Below are 19,556 nucleotides of genomic sequence, written 5' to 3' on the forward strand. Positions count from 1 at the left end.
ATGCACAGCAATAATTCTGGTACATTATTCAGTGTAAGCTTTGATATTTCCTTGACCTGTGTGGACTGGAAAGACCCCGTGTTGACAGGTGAGACGTTCCTGGTGTGCTTGCATGGTGCTCCTCACCGCAGCACCCAGAATTTTAATCAGCCAGGTGATGAAGATGTGATGTGCTGTTGATTCTGATGGGAGTTCAGTGTCTGCCCAGGCATTAGTCAGAGCCTCTGCACTCGAGTGGGTACGTTTCACTCATCCAGGAAGCAGCACAGCCTCCTGAGACCTGGTGTCCAGACAAAGGGAGCTCAGACAGAAATCGGAGCTTCTGGTTGCATTTTGAACTCTGCCTGCCCCCGGTGTTCTCTTCTCTTGAATGAGCAATAGGAGCTGCATCTCAGCCATCTGGCTGAACAGTGCCTGCAGTTGCCTTTGACTCGTGTGACTTTAAACAGGACATTGCTAGAAGGCTTGAACAAATAAACTGGACTCCATGAAACCGTCAGATTTAACTGTCCCTGTGGTGCACACTCCTGGAAACTTGTTAATTCATTACATAACAAAGCAATTCTTGTTCTGATTGAAAAAAAGCTAAAATTATTTTCAATTACATATTCTTTATTCTTATTCATTATTATTTAAAACATTATGTATTTCATAGTAGGAGCTACTTACGCTATGGTAAAATGTCTTTCATCTCCATATACAAACTTTCTAAAAATCTGAAGTTCTAGTCAAAGATTTGGGAGTCCTAAGAGCAGCCTCTGCTGATGCATCAGGAAATTGTTTCTCAGTTTTTCCAGTGGAGGTAAGAGTTTTTATTGCATATCCACAAGAAGTTACTAAGAACTGTTCGGTGTTTGTATCTCACTTGGAAAATATAAAAGCCTTCACGGATTATACATTTAAAGTAACTCAATAAGAGGATCAGCATAAAAAAACATTGGATGCCACAAACAATATAGCTGAAACCACAATGGTCTTATGGTCCAACAACAGAATTCTGGTACTCTAGTGAGTAAGATGCTCGTGTCTCCTTCTCCTCCATAATCAATGTGAATACTGATGCACAGGTTGAACCGTTCCCGTTTTCTGACGGCATGATCCTGGAGCTCGAAGAGCCGGTCCGGGCAGGCCGTACCGGCTGCTCTAGCAGCGGTGTGCAGGGGAAGGGACAGTCCCTTTGCTCCGCACTGCTCGGATCACCTCGAGGGGCTGGGTCCGGTTCTGACCCGCTCAGTACCAGAAAGGCACTGACAAGCTGAAGCGGGCTCGGCACAGACCACCGAGGTGGATGGAGCCGGGCTCTTCACCGCGGAGCGTGGTGTGAGGACAAGGGACAAGGGATGTCAGCGGAAACACGAGAGCGTCAGGCTGGGCACGGACAGAAGGGGCGGCCCCGCCGCGGGTGCGGGTCCCGGTCCCGACCCCGCGCCCGCCCGGCTCCGGCTCGGCTGACGTCACACAGCTCGCAGCCAACCAGCGCGCGCGGCGCAACTCGGGCCCCGCCCCCCGCTCCCTCGCTGCCTATAAAACCCGCGGCCGGCGGCGGGCGCGGGACCGGCGTGAGGGGAGCGAGACGGGACGGGACGGGACGGACGGAACGGCGCGGCGGGACCCGCTCTTGGCACCGCGGCTCGGCCCCGGCCGCCCCGCCGAGCGGGCGCTCTGCTCGCCAGCCGGGATGCTGCTCGTGGCCGCCGGGCTCCTGCTCGCCGTAGCTACGGGCGGGCGGGGGTCGCCGGCCCCGGAGCAGGAGAGCCCGCCGGGCAGCCGCTTCGTGTGCACCTCGCTGCCGCTGGACGCCGCCGGCACGGGCTGCCCGCTGCCCCCCGTGCCCATGCAGGGCGGCGCGCTGCCCCCCGAGGAGGAGCTCAAAGCCACGGTGCTGCAGCTGCGGGAGACCGTCCTGCAGCAGAAGGAGACCATCGGGAGCCAGCGGGAGGCCATCCGGGAGCTCACCGGGAAGCTGAGCCGCTGCGAGGGTGCCGACGGCAAGTCCGCCGCGGGGGCGTGGAAGAACGAGGTGGCCAAGGGCAAGGACACGATGGGCGACCTGCCGCGGGACCCGGCGCAGGTCATCGACCAGCTGAGCCGCACCATGCAGACCCTGAAGGACCGCCTGGAGAGCCTGGAGGTAGGGCCGGAGCCGCTTCACGTCTAGCGGGCACTTCGGGCACGAGTGGTGCCCTGAATCCCTGTGGAGATGGATCCAAACTGGCCCAGCCCGCGGGCGAGCGGCTCGGTTTGGCTTGTGGTCTCTTGGTTATTTATCTCTTCTCTTTAATGTTAATACCTCAGGGGTTGCTCTTGAATGTGTTCTCCCACTGCGTGGGGGGAGATGATGATGGTTTTTCTGCTTGTCACCAGCTTAGTTTTTGTATTAAAAATGTGTAAATCTCCCTTTCTGGGGATGTGCCTTCATGTGGTTTGAGGTACAAAGCTGACGTCTTGGGCAGTAAGACCTCGGCATATGGTGCTGAACAGACCAGTGGTAATGAGGAGATTGTGTTGGGCAGATGGTGCAGATAAGATGATGAACTCAGGGCTGACACAGAATGAAAAGAACCCGATTCTGTGCACCTCTGAACAGAAAGGGGATTTGGTCCAAGCCCACCGATAAGTGATTTCCATGAGCCTTTGGACAGTGCCCGTGGTTCGAGTGCTGCTCATGCAAATGTTTCGTAGAGAGGATTCTCACAGGATTTGTGCTGATGCTGTTTTGCTTTTCACACCCTGAAAGCCTCACATGCCTGCTCCTGCTGTCCTCCAGTCAGTGCTGATGTGAGGATGGCGAGTAACTTCCGAAAGGCTGATCTGTGCTGTGAGTGCTGCTTTGCAAGTGCAGTTTTGAATGAGCTGATAGTATTCATTCTCTCCTTTTACCACTACTGCTGTCTTTCTGAAGCATTCTTTTTAGCGTTGTAGAAAACTCCTCTAGAATAACATGGTAGGTGGAAATGTTTTTTTAGTATCTTTTAAAGATACCAGTGTTATTTGAGAGTGTGAGGTGCCTCTTTTTTCAGTTTGAATAAGAATACTTTCACTGGTTAGTACTTAGATTGATTCAAGGAGCATCTTACTTTGGTAAATCTGCTTTCAAAGTAGCTTAATTTTTAATCTAAAATGAAGTGATAGTTTTTCTCTTTACTTACGTTGGCCATGTCACAAACAGTAAGTAAAGCAAAAATTGACCAAAGTGCCACATGTATGCATACTAATAGAATTACATCAGACCTGCTCCCTACATTGATGTTATTGAACTTTAAATGTGTGAAAACTCCTTCATATTAAGTGCTGGAAAGTGCCCTTTAGTTTCAGGACCTGTTTAACTACAGTGCTGATAAAAGCTCTGACCATGACAAATGCTGAAAAGCAATACCTCTTCTGCACTTGCTGGAGAGCTCCATGATTTTACTTTCCTGCTTTGAGCCGGGAGCATACCTGCATTTCCCAGTTTCTCTTTCAGGAATGACGATTTTTTTTCCCCCCTTGTTTTGCCCTGAAGCACCAGCTCCGAGCCAACGTGTCCTACGCAGCGCTGCCCAGTGACCTGCGGGAGATGCTGCAGCGCCGGCTCGGGGACCTGGAGCGACAGCTGCTCAGCAAGGTGGCCGAGCTGGAGGATGAGAAGTCTCTGCTTCACAACGAGACCTCAGCCCACCGGCAGAAGACAGAGACAGCCTTGAATGCATTGCTAGAAAGAGTGTCTGAGTTAGAGAAAGGTAATTGCTCGGAATCGAAACGCTTCCCCATCCTGATTAATTTTGTTTACTCCTTCCTTCCAGAGCAGTAAATGTGGGTCTTGAGGGAAAGACATTGAGGTACTGGACTAAATAGTAGGTGACAGTGCAAATACTTGGATTCTCCCTTTTCTTTTATCTCAGGCTTCTTGCTTGACAGGCAGTTGCCTGGCTTTGGCTTCCTGTCTCTTAATTTGGCGTGTGTGGGTGGCTAGGATGAAACTCTTAGTGTTTGTGGGATGGAAAGATCTGTAAGGAGGCAAGTGGAGATAGGAATAAGTATGGCATGGGTGTAAATAGCTCCATAATGTCAAGCATACATCTGAGTAGAGCTGCCTTTATTTGGACTGACAGTCATATGGGCTAAATTTAATTAGCACAACTACCTTTGATGTAATGAATGGCGTTTTATACGAGACCAGCTTTGTTTCCTGCTGCTTTGGAAGTATTGATGGTGGCCTTTCCTTTTGTTACTGGTTATGACTTTGGGTAACTGCAGCTACTTGAATTATGCTCTATTCTAAGCTTTCAGCCTTCAGAGTTTACAGTAGATTACACATGGTCCACTGGGGGATACTCTTGTAATCCTAGTCATTCATTCTGATTCTTGGCTGAATTATTACTAAGATCTCTCTGCTTGAGTAGAATCTGTTTATTTGAATTACAAATTTCTGTGAGCACAGAACTCTTTCTGTATTGACTGTGTACATGTACAGAGTGGACTGTGTAGGGCTGGAGTTGCAGTAAATATCACTGCCCAATCCTTAAGTGATTTTTCCAAGGTGAATAACTCTCTGCTTAAAAACAGCTTAATGGACAAGCCTTCCAAATGGTGCAAACATGCATATCTCATGAACTTAGAAAGGCAGCCTAATGGACTTGTGTGTAATACTGTATCTGTTCTTCTAAAAAGAGTGGAGGAGGGGAGAAGAGAAGGAGGATTATTTTCTATTTTAGTGTTTCTTGAGAGCCAAGACAAAGCCTAACCTGCAGCTGAAGTTCTGGAGAATTAGTGGCCTGTTAATGTCTTATGAGTCAAGTATAGATAGTCCTTGTCTCTGAAAGATGTGACTCATATCAGAAGGAGAGAGTGGTGGGAGAACAAGAATGTGTAATTCAGCTGGGCTAAAAATAACCTGTTCCCACCTTTATTTTTTTGTGTGGGGAGTGAGGGCTGTCTTAAGTCTCCGGGGAAGTGAAGAATTTGGGACAGGAACCAAGATACAGCCTTTCTTTTACTTGTGTAATTTGCTATTACTGTACAGCTTAGCTCTTCTGGTTCCTCTGCCAAATCCAAGTGAGGGTAATAATGATGAAAGAACTTTTTTTTTGTATTTTAAATACAGACAATAATTCATCTGGTCTCATTTGAAAACAGTGTTTCTGTTGTGCTTTTATTCAAGATGCAGTATTGTTTAGCATTTCTTCCCTACGACTAACTAGAGCGTCATAAGCTCCTGATTGTCCTGAGACTAAATAGAGGGGAAAAAAATAACTTTATGAGGTGCCCCTGTAAGCATTAGATTTTATCTGTAGCTGTGACAGCTGTTTTAGTTACCAGTGGGGCAGAAGAGTTTAAAACTTGTACACCTGTTGTGATTCCCAAAGTTTTCTGTTAATTTCTTCAGTGGTTGTCTCCACTGACAGCAGAAGGGGATGCAGTAGAAAAAGCAGGAGGTATAACCCTGCAAATAGTAGTGCCTGGACTTCAGTGGGATTCCTAGCTTTTCTGGAGGAGCAGACAGATAATTTACTGCATCTTAACTTATTTTCCCTATCTCTGAAAGGGATTAACAGTATTTCTTGCCCATCTAGCCCAAAAATGATTCTCCTTTAAAGAGGTATGTTTCTGTTTTTTCTGTGTGAGACTGATTGTAGCAGCCTAATGGAGGTTGTTCAGTATGAGGCCTAAGACCCTGGTGTTTATTTGCTTACCATTTAGAACATTTCAGGTCTCTAAGGTTCCTCAAGACAGATGCAAGCCAAAGAGAAGCTTTTTCTTCTCCCACCCCCTCATTCTGTAAAAAATGCAGCCAAAACACTTCAGTTGCTTCTGAGAAGGGGAAATGAGAGAATGCCAATGATTTAAAAAATACATATGAGAATTGTGACAATCTTTTGTGACAACAGCTTTTCCTTTGGATGGGAGTGTGAAGTTTGGCAAGTGGATTGAATTTGTTTCAGGAATGCGAGCAAAGGAAATGAGGGAGACTCAGAAGAACAGGCTGCTAAAAAGTTGAGGGTGACATTACTACAGAATTGTGGGGTTCAAATTGTGGTACAATGTGGGATTCATTTCTTAATACTTCTAGAAAATTACTTATGAGCATCTAAATCAACTGTATGATCCAGAGTATTGCAACTTCAGCAAGTTGTGGTCTTTAGGGTTCTCAATTTTGTAAGCATGTCTAGAATATCTCACTGTTTTTTACCACTGTTTTAGGAAAAGCTAAATAATCATTTAGCTTTTATATTAAATCAAGTGCCTAATCTTCCCATAGTTCATTGCTTGATATTGTATTTTTAATTGAGATCACTTTGAACATTTTCAGATCTTGTCCTGTTCAGTTGATGGGCAGAAATCAGTTCTCCTCAATGTAGCTGCTTTCTGGACTTATGTCAGTGTAGTCTTATTTCAGATTTGCTGCTCAAAATGTGTTAATGTGTCTTAGCCTGAGTCTTAACACAGAGATACTGCTTGTGTAGCAGGAGTAGGGAAAGAAATCCTGGCTGTAAAGCACTGTGATGCTTTAATAATGAGCATAGCAGAGAATCCATTTTACTGACAGGAAATGTCTTAAACCAGTTTGAATTGTTTGAAATAGGGAGGCCTCCAGCCATGAACTAGGCAATGAAGGAGATTATTTCTGCTCATTTAGAGGAAAATAATAGGTCATAGACAAACTAAATAATTATCACAATGTGGATAAAATCTATTTGCATTTTTGTGTGCAGCAAAATCAACACTCAGTAAATACTACCTCAATATACTTTTCTTTCTGTACCTCTCTGAAGTGATTAAAGCCAAAGATTATCAATATCAACTGTGTCTTAGCCTGAATTATCAATGCATGGTTTGCTCACTGTTAAGGTTTTTTTTGCTCCATGTGATTCTAGGTAACAGTGCATTCAAGTCACCTGATGAGTTCAAGGTCTCCCTTCCCCTTCGCACCAACTACCTGTATGGGAAGATCAAGAAGACTCTGCCAGAGCTCTATGCTTTCACTGTGTGCTTGTGGCTGAGGTCAAGTGCTTCTCCTGGAATTGGCACTCCCTTCTCATATGCTGTTCCTGGGCAAGCCAATGAAATTGTCCTCATAGAATGGGGGAATAATCCAATTGAGCTGCTAATTAATGATAAGGTGAGATTTGATGAGCTCTTTGTTGTCAGAGTAACCAGAACAGGGCCTGACCCCTTGGTGCCTTTGCACTGACTCCTTCCTTCCCTCTGAGAGAAGCCTTTGAGGTGCTGCTGTCTGCTTCTCTGTGCTCCACTTGCTGATTGCAAGTCCATTAAAGCACTTGAAGCAGAAGTTAAATTGTCCAGATATTTGTGTGTTGAGACCAAGCAGCTTGACACTAGATGTGCACACACTTATGTTTGAACTTACAAGCAGGTCTTGGCTTCTTGGGTTTTTTTTTTCCTTTTGTTTTATGAAACACAAGCAAAATTTGAAGCCACACATTACAAGACCTCTAAGATCTAAGCCAGTTGCAGTATTTCTATCTTTATAATTGTAGACATTAACAATGTTAAATGAATTTTGCAGAAGACAGAGAGCAAAAGGCTTTGCACATAATGGTCTGGTTTTGTTGTGCTTAGTGACTGAACATCAGTTTAAATACAATTTTTCAGACTTTAGATACAGCTACTTCATACCATTGATGGTTTCTGACAAGCTGGAAAAAAACATTGAAACTTGTCATTAAACCAGTATCCTTTCTGGCCACCTTCAGTTAGATTTCCTGGTAACTCACTGCTCTCTGAGGGATCAGGTGTGTGCTACAGAACTCAGGTGGTTCATCTTGTGGCTGATTTATGGACTTTTAACAGTCCTATGATCCTCCCAGATCAATAACCAATTATTTTTAATGGTTTGTGGAAGAGAAGCAAACTTGAGTCTCCTTATCTTTGGCAATACCTCTTTTTCTCCTCAGTATTATGTCTGTAATATCAATATTCTGTGAGGCTTTTATTTCTTCACATCACAGCTCCATAGCCCACTGCACTTGTGTCTTGATGTTGACCTGAGGAGGTTTTCAGATCATTCCTCCTTGTTGTGAGGTCTAGGGAACAGTTCCCACAAGTTCTCCTGGCAGCAGACAGATCAGCTTGTTAAAGTTGTTACTGCACATGGTGCTGGCAAACCCCAGATTCTGAGAGGAACTGAACATGAGCACTGGATGGAATCTCACTAAGCACTGAGATTTAAACAACAAATGCCACAGATTAGTGTGCAGGATGGGGGTTGGTCTCTCCTCCCAAGTAACAAGCAACAGAAAGAGGAAATGGCCACAAGTTGTGCCAGGGGAAGCTGTAATTGGATATGAGGAGAAATTTCTGCACTGAGAGGGTGGCAAAGCACTGGAACAGGCTGCACAGGGCAGAGGTGGAGTCACCATCCCTGCAGGTGTAGATGTGGCCTTGGCAGTGCTGGGTTAATGATTGCACTTGGGGATCTTGGAGGGGTGTTCCAACCTAAATAATTTTATGATTGTGTGGAATCCTACAAAGTAAGATGTAGACTAACTCTTGCCTCTATAAAGCTTTTGCTTTTGAGGACAGAGTAAATACTGTTCCTCTTTACATGTTGGGCTTGAACTGCTAGATTTGGGTTGCTACATGCATTATTCTGATTTTTGTAGGTTGCTCAGCTCCCTCTCTTCATCAGTGATGGAAAATGGCATCATATCTGCATAACATGGACAACCAGAGATGGAATGTGGGAAGCTTTTCAGGATGGAGAGAAGCTTGGCACTGGGGAGAATCTTGCTCCTTGGCATCCAATTAAACCTGGAGGTGTCTTGATCCTGGGTCAGGAACAGGTGAGTGAATGACAGGGTGTTCCAGGGTTTAAATAAAATCAAAACTCCAATTTCTTAAAATAAAATCAAAAATCCAAACAAACGAGCTGTGAGAATTTCTCTGTTAAACACTTGGTCCTGTTGTATACACAGTATCAGAAAGACTGAAACAAGGCAACAAATACTTTATAAAATTACACATTGGTATATTTGTTTCACTTATTAAATATTCAGAATATTCATGTTGGGGTTAAGAATAAGTCCTTTTAGAATATTGAAAAAAAACCCCAGAGGATTTTGAAGCTTGCCTTTCTAGTTAACATCTCATAAGTTGTGAATTGTGTGGCTCCTGGCTTCACATTATTTCCCTACTTACATGATACATTTCCTAAAAAAAGCAAATGTTGTAACAAGTAGCAGGAAATGGCCTTTCTTCAGGAATCCCAGGTTCACAGTTGGAGCAATGAAAAATTAGTTTTGTGTTGATATTGATTTTAGAAGATATTTATCCATGACAGAAATGACAGAATGGCAAGTTCAGTATCCTGATACTCTCTGCAGAGCAGATGCTCCAGCTCACTGCTGAGTGTCTGGCAGATTTCCTTTATCTCTGCCTGCACTGTGCTGGGTTCTGTGCTGTGCTATCAGTTCCAAGTCAGTGGAATTACTGGATTCATTCAAAAATGAGTGATTTCTGTCCTCGGGGTAGTGAGTGGAGCAAGCAAACATTTCTAGGCTTAAGCAGTGGCAGTTTGAATCGCTCATTTACAACCAGACAGAGCCTGAGTATTTAGATCCCAAGATCACATCTCCCAGTCCCTGCAGACAGTTGGGCAAGGGCTGCAGTTCTGGTTTAATCTACAGCCATAAAGCTTGCAGGGTAACCTCACACATCCCTGCAGTTCTTGCTGGAGTTGTCCTGTGCTAAGCTTGCACAGTGGCTCTTAAATGAGCTTCAGAGTTTAAAGCTGCCTTCCTGCTCTACTGCTCGAGGGCAGGGTTGGTTATGTGCAGCCTTTCTGAGGTGTTTTGCAGTCTCCACTGTTTGCCCTCAGTTGCTTGGACACAATTCAGGTTGGAGCTTGTCACTGAATGCCTTGTTCAATGTAACCATTGTAGAAACTCAGATTTGTTCACCTCTGTGACCAAACTCTGCATCCCTCTCTAGCAGTGGGGCTGGGTGGGGAGGGACTTCGAGTTTGAAGCAGAAAATGCCAAAATAACCTTCTCATCTAACTCTCCTGTGCCTAAAGGACACAGTAGGAGGAAGATTTGATGCAACTCAAGCCTTTGTTGGGGAAATGAGCCAGTTCAATATATGGGACAGGGTCTTAAGAGCTGAAGACATCATGAATATTGCCAACTGCTCCATCAACATGCCTGGCAACATCATCCCCTGGGTGGACAACAACGTGGATGTGTTTGGAGGTGCTACTAAATGGCCTGTGGAGACGTGTGAGGAGCGGCTGCTTGACTTGTAGCTGTGATCACTTCCCATCCAAGTGCCCCCTTTAGTTGGACAATCTTCTGTGCAATCTAAAGCACTTATTTTTCTCCTTGCCCTTCCCCAGTCTTAACTCCTTGAAAGAATAAAAAAAAAAAACTGAGTAAACTGCCTCAATGCAAAGATAGCTGCTAGCTTGGGGCATTGAGCCTGGCTATGAAAGGAGCACTTCTTGACCAGAGCAGCCCTTGCTTTCCTATGGCCTGATCCAAAAATCTGCTTTGGCCTGCAGAACCCTTTTGGTTGGGCCTGAGCTTAGACCATCAGCTCTTCTGCAGGGAGGGAGAGCAGGGTGCACACTTCACTCTCCTGTTCCTGAGAATGTGCAGTGCTGACAGCACCAGGAATAACAGACTAAATGTGAACCCTTCCTTCCAGTCTATTGTCTCCTCTTCAAAATAAAGCCATTCTTTTTTTAGCCCTTTTTTTAAAAAAAAAAAATCACTTAATCCTTACACTGCAGTGGTTATGGTGCAGCTATGGGTAGAGCAGAACAGCCACTGTCTGAGTGCAAGGCTTTTGCTTCTTAATTTGCAGATTAGAAATCCTTATTTTATGATAAAGAGGTGATGTAGTGGAGACACATTGTACCAGCTCAATTTGAAGAAAGGGCTGTTTAATCAGCACAGCTCCATTGAAGCAGAGGTGCTTCAGGTGAGGTTCTGTCCCCAAGCCTGTCCTTTGCTAGCCAGGATCCCAGCATAGGTGGGTGGATGAAAGATTGTGCTTGTATTTTCTGTAGGCTGAATGTACTGAACTCCTAGTGACCTGGCTTGTACACTTTTCTCTATTGTTTCTCTTGCTTCAATGTCTTTATTTTTTTTTTTAATATACAAGCTGTGATTAAGTGAATTTCCATTTTGTTTTGCTTTGAAAGGCCTTTTTATGAGCAAGTGCCAAAGTTCAGTTTCTGCTTGCTGAGAATTGGTATATATTTTTCCAGCATAAAAGTCTTCTGCACTGGTTTATATGTTGTTATAATGGTCCTATGTAATATGAAAATGTGCTGCTTTTTCAATTCTTGTTGACTGTCTCTTCTGTAAGCACTGGGCTGACTACTATATTTTTTTATCATTTTCTCTCAATATTTTGCAAACAATGTTGCTGTTTCCTTGGCGTTGATGTGACTTCTTGGTTTGTGGCTCGCAGATAGCAAATGCACTGTACTGGGAAAGAGTTAATACTTTTGTTATTTAAAAGAAAAAGGATCTAAGGGGGGGGAGGGGGAATTTATAAAGCTAAATATCATATTTTATTTTTCATATGTTTGAATTGTAAGAATAATATGGTGACAGTCCCATTTGTAGGGTAAAGTTACATATTTCCATGAATATGTAGTATGCTGTTCTTAAAAGAAAATTCTTATAATGAACTTTTAATTAAAATGCACTGTAAAATGAGTCTCTTAATTCTTTTATAGTCACACAAGACTCTGAATATTCTCTTTCATAGCTTCTATGAGTTCACCTGCTGTCTCTCTAGACTGGTAGAAGGACAGTCTTGTAAGAAGTTTTCTTTTTTCCCTAAATGTGTCAAATTTATTCCCTAAATGCACCACGTGTTCTTGTTGTGATTTGCTTTAAAATAAACACACACACACTGCACCCTCAGCCTACAACAGTGCTTTTCCTGCCCCAAGGAAAAACCAAACAGAAAACTCCATGTCAAAAGAATCTGTGTGGTGAGGTGAGGAAAAGTGCAAAGTTCTCATCTCCCATGGGCTGGTGCCCAGAAGAGGCATCAGCCCTGCAGTCAATGCAGCTTTATTTGTCTGCTTTTTCAAAAGAGGCTGGAGGAGCTCAGCTCTGGAGTTACACATACTTCACTCTGTTTTTAAAAGGGGCAGCAGTGAAACTGTGTTGGACACTGCTGAATGTCCTGGAGCCCGTGTGGGTGGTGGGGTCTGCTTTAAACACCAACACCAGTGTTGGAGGTCAGTGCTTGGCTGAGGGAGGTCTTTACACATCTCTTGGCCACGTTGCTCTTTATTCAGAGTTATTTAAACACTCCCAGCCTTTAGCCATATGCTCCTGAGTAAGAAGCCCCACCTCCGTGGGGAGGTGTTAATGGTGGGGGCTGTACTTTGTTGGGTTGGTTTGGTTTTTAAATAGTTCAGATGGTGGGGATTTTGGAGAAAGGTTTTGGTTTTTTGAGGACACTGACTCTTCAGGAAAAGCCAAAGGTATGTGTTTCATTGAAAAGGGTTTCATTATTTTTAATAGCTATACATGTATAAACACATATACATATCATTCTTTCTTGTGTGCAATAGTAGCTTTCCATTAAGAAGAAAAGATGTGTTTTGGTACCTTTATCTGTTATTCTGCTGCTCACATCCTGGGAGTCACATGTTTTATATGAATATATAAGCAGATGGCAAAACAGGGGTAAATATTGCCCCATTCCAGCATCTCTATTGTTTATGGAGTGTGGGGCTGACCACACAACCTTCAGTTCCCAAACTGCTCTGAGTGCACAGAAGTAATAACTTATGGAATGCTGAGTGGCAGCACTTGGAACATGTGCTAGTGCAGGTTTCTAGAAAATGTGTTTTTATTTAAAACCAGGCAGAGCTGGGACTCCTAAAGGCAATATCAGTGATCCCAGCAAGCCAAGGTGCTGGGAGCTGTGAGTGGCCAGGTCTGCAGGTGCCTGCTTGGCTGGGAATGCTCTTCAGTCTCTGTACTGCACCCTCCTCTGTGCATCTTTGGTGCTCTGGCTGCTGGCTGACAGCAAGCTAAGCATTTGGTGTGTTTAAATCCAGTTTTATTTCTTCACAGACAAGTTTGCCTATGTGCCTGGCCACTAGAAAGTGTAGTCAACTCATGTGTTTTGAGTTTGCTTGGCAGCTCCAGGTGCACACCTGCTGTCTGTAGGTGAGGGCAGGAGGATCACCTCTGCCTCTGGGATCCCCTGCATGCTGAGCTGCATTGCTCCCTGAAATGCTGGTTTGGGTCTCAGAAATGCAGAGAAGAACAGCAAAGCTCTACCTGTAGGGAGACACAATATAAGAAAAATAAAGGTAGTGTAGAAAGTAACCTTACCCCTAAGGAGTTGCAGCTGGGCCAATTATCAAAGATCAGGAACAGGCCTGACTTTACCAGGCCACAGCTGTAACCAAAGAGAAGAAGAGTGTTATAAAAGAGTGGGTTGGCTGGTTGGGAAGGGAACTGGAGTCAGTTGGCTGCTTTGTGAAGAAGGAAGAGGCAGTGCTCTGAGGAGGCTCCCACGAGAAACACCAAGAAGGTGTGAAACTTTTGTGGTAAGGAGACAACAGTATGGATCCCCTGCAATAAGATGACAACATCTACCCCCATTTTACACACATTTTCCAAGTGAGTGAATACCTGGGACTGCCAGGGAGAAGCTGATTCTGTTTTCCTTCAGTGATCTGATTTCCCTCAGGCCTTTCCCAAAGGTGAGAGGCAGGTCAGTAGTGAAGCTGCTGTGCTGGATTAGGTGTTTAAAGCTGGCACTTTCTCAATCAGGGTAATGGTTGTTCTAAAAAAATGCTGCTGTAAATGTAGGTTAGATTTATTTCTTCTTTGCTAATGGCACCTGACTCTGTGTGTAAGGATTCTTCATCCAGCTGATTTTAGTCACCCAGGTTGGAAGATCAGCCTTCTTCTCTTGCATCATCCTGAATCCTGCTAGGAGTGCAGGAACCTAAAAAGAGACACTGCTCGGGCTGAGGCCTCTGCCACAGGTGCTGATCCTTTGATGCTGCTTAGAAATCCGAGGCAAGACACAGCCAGAGCCCTGCTGATGGAGAGTCAGGCACTGCCAAACCCCTCCAGAAATGAAAGGTCTCTCCTGGTAGCCAGGGAATTGGGGTGGGGGTTGAAGGTGATGTGGGATTTTTCCAGAGATCTTTCACCAAAAGGTCTCTGGATCTTTTTTACCCCTTCACAAAGAGAAAGTTGGACCTTGAGAATGTTCATGGGTAGCTGTGAGGCTTAAATAATACATGAGTTTTTCAGAGCTAAAAATCTTCTGGAAAGAATGGAATTAATTGCCCCCCTGGCTATCACTGTGTCTAAAAGGCTGCGCTTAAAAAAGTATAAATTTGCACAAGGAGTTCAAGGGGCCATTTCTTCCTCCTCAAGAGGGCTGGGCTGATGTTTTGGCAAAGCTTCAAATGCAGCAGCTGCCTGATGGCTTGGTGCCAGCGAGAGCAATTGTTGTGTTTTTGAAGGATGCTTTGGTGTTTGACCTGCGCTGGCTCCCAGCCCCAGTGCCCGGGCTGTTCAGCTCCTGGGGCTGCTGCCACGGGGAGGATGCTGAGTCTTTGTGGTACCCACTGGTTCCCTCAGCCTGTCCTGAGGCTCAGGGGCAGAGCTGGGCTGGCTGGAGCCTCTGTGACACTGGATGTGCTTCCCTTCTGTGCTAAAAGGAGTTTGCAAGAGGCTTGCCCTGGTTTTTGTGTCACCAAGCTGTTCCCAGCAGCAGTTCTGGAGTGCTCTTTAAGAATAAGTGCTGAGAAAAGTAACCATGGCCATTTCTGAGGAGGATTTTGGTGATTTTTAAGGTAATAGATGCTCTTTTACATTTTGTCTTTTAAAACAAACCAGCTTATGAGTAACTTTAAATCCTTCTGTTCCTGTAACAGAGTTCATCACCCAGGCTTATCTCCACTCCTGGAGATTGCTCTGCTGACCTCTCCAGATGAAAGGAAACCTCTTTAAAGGGCAACCTCATTTATTAAAAAAAACTTCTGGGTAACAACACTAGCTAAGCAAGGCAATTCTAACTTTCCTTTTGTTTAAATTTTTTATTTTACTAGGTGTTGGCTGTTGACTTGCAGTGGGGATCCTGGTGTGCTGTCCTGCTGTGGTTCCAGAATGGCTGCTTTCCCTGTGCCAGGCAGCAGTTGGTTTTCCTGCCACTGCAGAGGGCACAGAGCAGGCAGCTGCCTCCTCCCTGGAGCAGGGCTGGGAAGAGATTGTCCTGTGCAGTTTTATTGTTCCTCTGCAGCCACAAAAGGGTCTGGAGAAGGGATCTGCACTGACTTTTAATTTTATGTGAGATCTCCCTGCAGGAGATATTTGTGTCTGACAAAGCAGGACAGACCTAGATTTGCTTTCCAGGGATGGTGTAGCTCACAGGAATGAGCTGTGTTCTAGGCAGGAGTTCCTTTTTTTTTTTCTTTCTCTTGCTTTCCTGCTTTCTTTATGGTAAATTATAATACAGTTGATAAACACCAATAATAAAATAGAGATATACATAGGCAAATCATCCTTTTTTTCCATTAAAGAAAGCTGTTACTTACTGTGTAGAGAGTACATAACCTCCTAAGAGATCAAATTATTTATGGCAGTGCACTAATTAGCTTTTTCGAGGCTTCTAAGGTCTTGCAGATACTTGGAGCCCCAGGGATAAGTGCAGTAGGTAAACACCTCTCTGCATCAAGGAGAATTTCATGGATCTGGCCAACAGCTGCCAGTGGGTGCTTTGGGCCTGTTGGGCCAAAAGCTTTGCAAGGGAGTGGTCACCCAGGAGGCCACAGGTATCCAGACAACTCAGGAGGCTCCCAGAGCTGCTCTGGCCCCCATTTTCACTTGTGCTGCCACCTGAATTCTGAGGCTGCACCTGCACTCTCACCTGCCCATCCTCACTCTCAGTTTGGTCTCAGGGAAGAGCAGCTCCAGCTCCCTCCTCACGTCCATCAGCAGCTCCAGGCTGTGCTCAGAAGGATTTGGCATTGTTCAGATGTGCTGCTATGGTTACTCAGGCACCACTCACTGCACAGGTCAGCTTGGAAGAGCTTTAGACAAAGTATTTGGGACAGAATGCAGCTCTGGATTGTTAATTTAAGACCTGGCACATCAGTTTGAACACACTATGTAGGGGATAATGGTTTTTTTGTTTTCCCCTGCACTTGGGATTTGGAAAAACATGAAAATATTGCCCAAGCAATGGCAGTGGTTCCTGCTGAAAACAGCAGCAGCCTGTTTGTTCTGGGAATGGCCTGAAGGCTGCTGGGCCCTGTGTGCACAGGTGGAAGGAGGATGCTCAAGGCCTGGGGAGCAGCAAAGGCTTCCTCAGCTGTGGTGAGCAGAGCCCAGGGGGGGCTGGCTGCAAACAGCCAGGGGCTGGAATGTGGCTCAGAGCTCAGGCTGCCCCTTCAGGGCTCCCAGGGTGGCTGCTGGCTCCTGGAGGCTGGGATTGGCATTTGCAGGGGATGAAGAGGCAGGGAGCTGCAAGGGTGACCTGTTCAGGGCTGTAGCTGGGATTTCAATCTTCAACCCTGTTCAAATCCATGAGCTGGATTGGCAGAGGTGTTGTTTAGGTCCCAGAAACTCAGTGACATCTGTTCTGTACTTCACCCTGGGCAGAGGTGGGGAAGGGATGACTGTGAAGAGACTCTAGAGATGTGCAGGGGTGCCCTCACTAGGCTGTGCCCTTTAATGTCTTTCTGATTCCTTTATGAGAACTGAATGTGCCTGGTTTTATTTTTCTGGTTACACTGAAGGCAAAATTTCCATAGACTTGAATGAGAGAAGAACAGGAAACTGTTTGAGACAAGTCTGAACATGCTGGTAAAAATGAAACAAAAAAAAATCTGGTGTGACTTTAAAGCTATTTTTAAAAACACAAGTTGGAACGGGTTACTCTGATTCACTGGAGTCTGTTATGGCTTTTTTCTTTTTCTCTTTTTTTTTTTTTGGTATTTTCACTCAGTAATTTTAGGACACAGTGAGAAGGCAAGTTTTTAGAGATGGGTTATATGTGTTAAAAGGGGAAATGTGCTAGCATTTGCTGAGCACAATAAATATTACTGCCAAACGAGTGTGTCCCTTTTCTGACAAGGCAAAAAAAAATTGTGGATGAGAATTTATACCAAGCCACTTCAGAAAACAAGAGAAGGTGGAGGATTTATTGCTTTGATTGAAATATTAGCTTTGCTATCTTCCTTGTATGTTTTTGTGTGAAACTGGGTGTTGCTTGGCACTTGCAGGGTAAATCTTGGGCAACATTTTTGGTGGATGTGTTGTGTTAGGCATTGCCATCCTCATTCTCTCCCATCCTGCACCAGCCCTTGGGGCAAGATTCTGGCAGCTGAGGGTGGGGACTGAAAATAAAAATAATTTACCTTCACTGTCATAGGTAATAGCAGAATCTTGCTAGTATCTCTTGGCTTGTGTCCTGGTTTTCCATTCAGCCTTTAATTCAAAGGCTGGCCATTCACATTCTTGTTTTTCCATTGCAGGGTGCAAATTTCACTGGTGTTCATTGAGCTGAGAGGTTGCAGTTCTCTTTATGCAGAACTTTATTCTCCCCAGTTCATGGCAGCAGACTGCTTGAACTCGAAGAAAGGGAGGGGGTTCAAACATCATAAACCACTTGAGGGGAGAAGGGGAAGGAAACTGTGGCAGGATGTGAGGTGAGGGGAAAGCTGTGTCTGAATTCAGCAGTGGATGTTGGAAATAACATTTGCTGTCATTGCTGTAGATATGCAAAGAACCATCTTCCCCCTGGATTTGGCAAGAAGTCAGGTTTGTATTTCAGGAGGCTGGACTGCACCAGCTGGCTTCAAACATTTTAGTTTTTTTCATTCTCCTGTCCTGTGAGGGGTGTGTGTATCAAACACTTTTTTGTTACCAGAAGGACAAGCATTTCTTTTTCCAGATGCAGACAGGAGTGCTCTGGAGCAATCTGAATTAAATGCCAAGGTGAAAGAGTGTTGCTGTAGAAACCCATGTCAGACTTGGTTCTTGTGTGCTATCCTGCTCTTGGTTCTTGTGTGCTATCCCTTGTGGGGATATCTCACTGATAAAGACTCTCCAGCTATTTCTATTTTTCTGGATATTGAGAAATGATTCTTCCAAGTTGCTTTTTAGGAGATGTATGCTGCAGTTCAGAGAGGCAGGGGCTGTGTGATGGGATGAGCAGGAGTCTGCCCGAGCTCTGGGAGCCATCCACTGGCTTTAGGGGGCTTTGGATTTAGAGTCTGTTCACTGCAGTCTGTGCAATGCACAATGTGTTACATCCCAGGTTTTTTAATTTCCAGTGAGGACTTGTTAATGTGGGAAGAGCTCCAGAAAACTCTTCCATAGCCCTGCCTCTCCTTTCTGCTGAGCACACCAGGCTGTTGATGACAATTTTTTCATAAATTGTGTGTCTTGAAGAGCTGACAGAGACAACCTGATCCTAACCATTGCTATGGTTCTCCCTGAGCATCCCTTTGATGCCTCTGCATCCTCTTGGATTAGCAATGCTGCTGTGGCAGTGCACAGCACAAATCCAGTTACATGAGCTCTGTTATTTGAGTGTCCTCTGAGCAGCATTTCAGACTTTGTTAAAACTTTTCTGTATGCATTTTGGCTTTGAAAAATACAAATTCAAAACAAAAGCCCGTGAATCTTTGTTTAATCAAAGTCTACCTAGAGGTTCAGTGTACATGATAAAGTATAGCAAGAGGAGTGAATTCCAAACAGGACTTTGAAAATCCCTCTGGAGCAGAAAATCAAGGCTGGTGGGAGATTTTTAGAGAGCCTTGCTTGCTTCCTGGAAAAATTCACTTAAGCATTATCAATGCTTAAGTGACAACTGCAAGTTGATTCAATTAAGAGCTGTGCTTAGGGATATTGTATTTGCTAATGCCTAGTTTATCTCTGAAGTTGTGAGTGCTGCTGGCTCACTGAAACTGGGCTGGTTTCAGTGACTGAGGCTTGCCTGTTGACAGCCTTGTCAGCTGAAAGCATTGGAAGAGAATGAAATTACACTCTGGGCCTTGCCCCAGATGGGAATTGCTGTAATATTTTAGACTTCAGAAAGGATGGGAGTGTAACAGAACAACATGACAACATCAAGATTTATTAGAGCTGCTTTGGTCTTGGCTTTGGGTCATCTCCTGTCTGCAGAATTCCTGTTGATGTCCCATCTGGATTGATATAGAAATTGATGGTTGGGCAAAGCTCTCTGATCCTATCAGTTCACATTTGCATCACTTTCTGTTCTGGATGTGCTGTGGAGAGCTGGAAGCTCCACTTGTTAAAGTAGTTAGCAGGCAAGCAGAGGAGAATGCAAGGTCAATTTAGCACTTGCAGAATTTAAATTATTTTCTGAATTGGAAGGGAGGGGGGAGGAAATCAAAGCCAGTGTCTCTGAGTTCAGCTGTGTTTCTGAAACAGTCCCTTAAGAGATAAAAGTACTTGAATGGAGCCATTAAGCTCTGGTCTGCTCTATATTTTGCTGCTATAATTGTTGCAGAGGTCATACTTAAATGCACACAATTTGGGTTTGATGTCTGTGTTCCTCTCAAAACACACTGTTGCTAAGAAAAAGGA

The 19,556-nt window shown here is 44.7% G+C and overlaps 1 protein-coding gene across 1 annotated transcript; it reads left to right on the forward strand.

Annotated features, from left to right (window-relative positions):
- The first annotated feature begins 1,581 nt into the window (after positions 1–1,581).
- On the forward strand, positions 1,582–11,666 carry NPTX2 (neuronal pentraxin 2). The gene is made up of 5 exons (XM_059861492.1): positions 1,582–2,131; positions 3,503–3,719; positions 6,855–7,099; positions 8,604–8,783; positions 10,016–11,666. Exons 1-5 carry the CDS (start codon positions 1,679–1,681, stop codon positions 10,241–10,243), a joined length of 1,323 nt encoding a protein of 440 aa, XP_059717475.1. The 5' UTR covers positions 1,582–1,678; the 3' UTR covers positions 10,244–11,666.
- Positions 11,667–19,556: the final 7,890 nt, after the last annotated feature.

This window comes from Haemorhous mexicanus, chromosome 17 (assembly GCF_027477595.1).
Source record: "Haemorhous mexicanus isolate bHaeMex1 chromosome 17, bHaeMex1.pri, whole genome shotgun sequence".
Classification (NCBI taxonomy): Eukaryota; Metazoa; Chordata; class Aves; order Passeriformes; family Fringillidae; genus Haemorhous; species Haemorhous mexicanus.

Bases quoted from the DNA above. Each gene is read 5' to 3' on its own strand.
- NPTX2 (XM_059861492.1), top strand. From the start codon at position 1,679: ATGCTGCTCGTGGCCGCCGGGCTCCTGCTCGCCGTAGCTACGGGCGGG. The intron at 2,132-3,502 runs GTAGGGCCGGAG...TTTGCCCTGAAG, and splicing joins ACCGCCTGGAGAGCCTGGAG to CACCAGCTCCGAGCCAACGT. The intron at 7,100-8,603 runs GTGAGATTTGAT...TGATTTTTGTAG, and splicing joins AGCTGCTAATTAATGATAAG to GTTGCTCAGCTCCCTCTCTT.